Genomic DNA, 2666 nt, shown 5'->3' with positions numbered 1-2666 from the left:
GAGTGATAACATAATGACAAGCAAGAGAAACCATGAAATAGTGCCAGCTATTCAGCCTTTATAAATAAGCATATGGAGTTCACTTTTACGACACTGTCCAGTGAAAAGTATCATATTCATCATTGTTGTTATGTGCCGTCAAGTCGGACCCGACTCATAGCAACCCCTCCTTGGGTTTCCGAGGCAGTATCACTATGGAAGTAGATTGCCCCATCTTCCTTCCGAGGAGTGGCTGGTGGGTTTGAACCGCCAGCCTTCTGGTTAGCAGTCAAGTGCCTTAGGCACTATGCTACCAGAGCTCCCATATTTATCATTACACACTGAAAAATATTTCTTCAGTGAACCTACGACTTTGTTTCCACTGCTTATTGTTTCAACTTTTGTGACCTCTACCTATTACATTTCAAACACATAACATATTATTGACTCAAAAAATTAATACATTCCAAACATCATCAGGAAGACAGGTACAAATTTGGAAATATATTTTCTCTAAAACAGCAACAAAAAAAGACATGGCAGTTATTACTTTAACCCAAAATTATGTTGAAATACAGAGAAAGTAACCTCAAAATCATTAACCAAGCAGAATATAGAGCAAATGTATTCTTCAGCAGTAAGTACATAGAATCTAAATAAATAATTCCCTCAACTAAATATTTACAACAAAAATCAGAGTATTCTTTGCCTCAATGCCTCCCTAAATTCTGGTCAATATCCAAGACATACATTTATATCACTGGTAAAAAGAAATTAAATAAAACTACCTTTTTCTTTAGGCAGTTTCTCAGAGCTTTTTTGACATCTTTGTTTCTCAGAGAATAAATCAAAGGATTCAGCATAGGGGTGACTAGGGTGTAACATAGGGAGGCCACTTTACCCAGCTCAGGAAATCTGTCAGGAGTGAGATACATAAAGAAGACAGCACCATACAGCACACTCACGACTCCCAGGTGAGAGCTGCAAGTCGAGAAGGCTTTCTTACGTCCTTCGGTGGAACTTATCTTGAGAACTGTAGATACAATATACATGTAAGAAACAATAATGACTATGATGGTAGGCAAGATGATGATGCCAGATAAAGAAAAAGACAGCATTTTATAGATAAAGAGATCAGAGCATGAAATCCTTTCAAGTGGTCGAGCATCACAGTAGAAGTGGTCAATGGCACGAGAAGCACAGAAGGATAAGGTGAATGTTATGCTGGTCTGAAGAACTGAACTGATACATCCACAGAAATAGGAACTAGCCACCAACCGAACACAGAAACGTGTTGACATCTGAACAGAGTAGAGGAGTGGATTGCAGATGGCAATGAAGCGGTCATAAGCCATGGCTGCCAGGAGAAGTCCCTCGGTCACAATGAAGAGGGCAAAGAGAAAGAGCTGAGTCACACAGCCTGCAAAGGAGATGGACTTGCTCTTAGACCAGAAGTTGATCATAGCCTTGGGTGCAATCACAGATGAATAGAAGAGATCAATGAAGGAGAGGTTTCCTAGGAAGAAATACATTGGTGTGTTCAGTCTTGGATCAGTTATGATAATGGCCATCATCCCAATGTTCCCTAGAAGGATCATGGTATAAACAAGCAGAAACAGCAGGAAGAGGAGAAGATGGAGCTCTGGGCGGACCCTGAAGCCTACAAGAATGAAGTCAGTCACTTCTGAGTGATTACTTGTTTCCCTGTCACCCATGGCAGAGACCTGCTGAGAGGCACAAGACAAAAGAAACAAATGAACTTCTGGCTTTGATTTTAGTGCCATAAATACTCACTGAAATTTTGTGAAATACTGTGAATATTACTTACAGCCTAATTAAATATTTGCTATATAATAATTTCCATATCATGAAGTAACATGAATTTAGACTAGACATCAATATTACTCCAGATCTGTAAGTCTATTAGGAGCTATTAAGCATGAAAGAAAGGATTGAAAGGAATGCTTTGGTTGTTTAATTTAAATTGTGCTTTTAAATGGACTTCCCAGGAAAATAACATCGTTATATTGTCTAATTTTACTCATATTCTTAAATTATAACTTAATGAGCTCATTAGTGAAGAGCTATTTTTTTACCCAAAATAAGACTATATAAACTCCATGATAGTCATTGTAGCAATTATGATAGCCAGAAGTCACAATTTGAATCATTACTTAAAAGTAACAAATACACAAATGTTTAAAAATATTTTACCTTTTCTATCTCAGTCTTTTGAATTTCCATTAGCACTGCAGCAAAAGTTGGAAATAGAATAAAAACAGACAATTTATTAGCACATTAAAATCAATAACATAAAAATTCTGTAAATTAGTTAAAATTTATGCCACATGTTAAGTAACTGATGTTACTTCCAAAATCATGTTATTTTTTCTTTTTCAGATTAAGGTCATACTCTAACCCCAAATACATTTTTGTATTGCATTATTAGAACATTTCATTTACATTTTTAGTTGTTTAATTGAAAAATGCCATAGTCATTTTGCCCTTTTTTTTTTTTTTTTGAGGTATAGAGAAAAGCTTATTAATTTTCCAAAAATTTCACCCCAGTAGATGATTTTCTACCAAAGTATTCATGAGATCTTATTATTTAATTATGGCAAGTAAGCCTATGGTATAAATCTAAAGGAAATATCCTCTTATAAATCCTCTTATAAATTCTTATATGT

At 35.6% G+C, this 2666-nt stretch overlaps 1 protein-coding gene across 1 annotated transcript; it reads right to left on the bottom strand.

Annotated features, from left to right (window-relative positions):
* Positions 1-731: 731 nt before the first annotated feature.
* LOC103204402 (olfactory receptor 9K2-like) lies at positions 732-1763 on the bottom strand. Its single transcript, XM_007949600.2, has one exon. It carries the CDS (start codon positions 1761-1763, stop codon positions 732-734), a length of 1032 nt encoding a protein of 343 aa, XP_007947791.2.
* Positions 1764-2666: the final 903 nt, after the last annotated feature.

This window comes from Orycteropus afer, unplaced genomic scaffold, assembly GCF_000298275.1.
Source record: "Orycteropus afer afer isolate SDZICR_OR568_19922 unplaced genomic scaffold, OryAfe1.0 scaffold00247, whole genome shotgun sequence".
In the NCBI taxonomy this organism is placed as follows: Eukaryota; Metazoa; Chordata; class Mammalia; order Tubulidentata; family Orycteropodidae; genus Orycteropus; species Orycteropus afer.
Note: the sequence above shows the minus strand (reverse complement) of the source record. Positions and strands in the feature narration are given on the sequence as shown.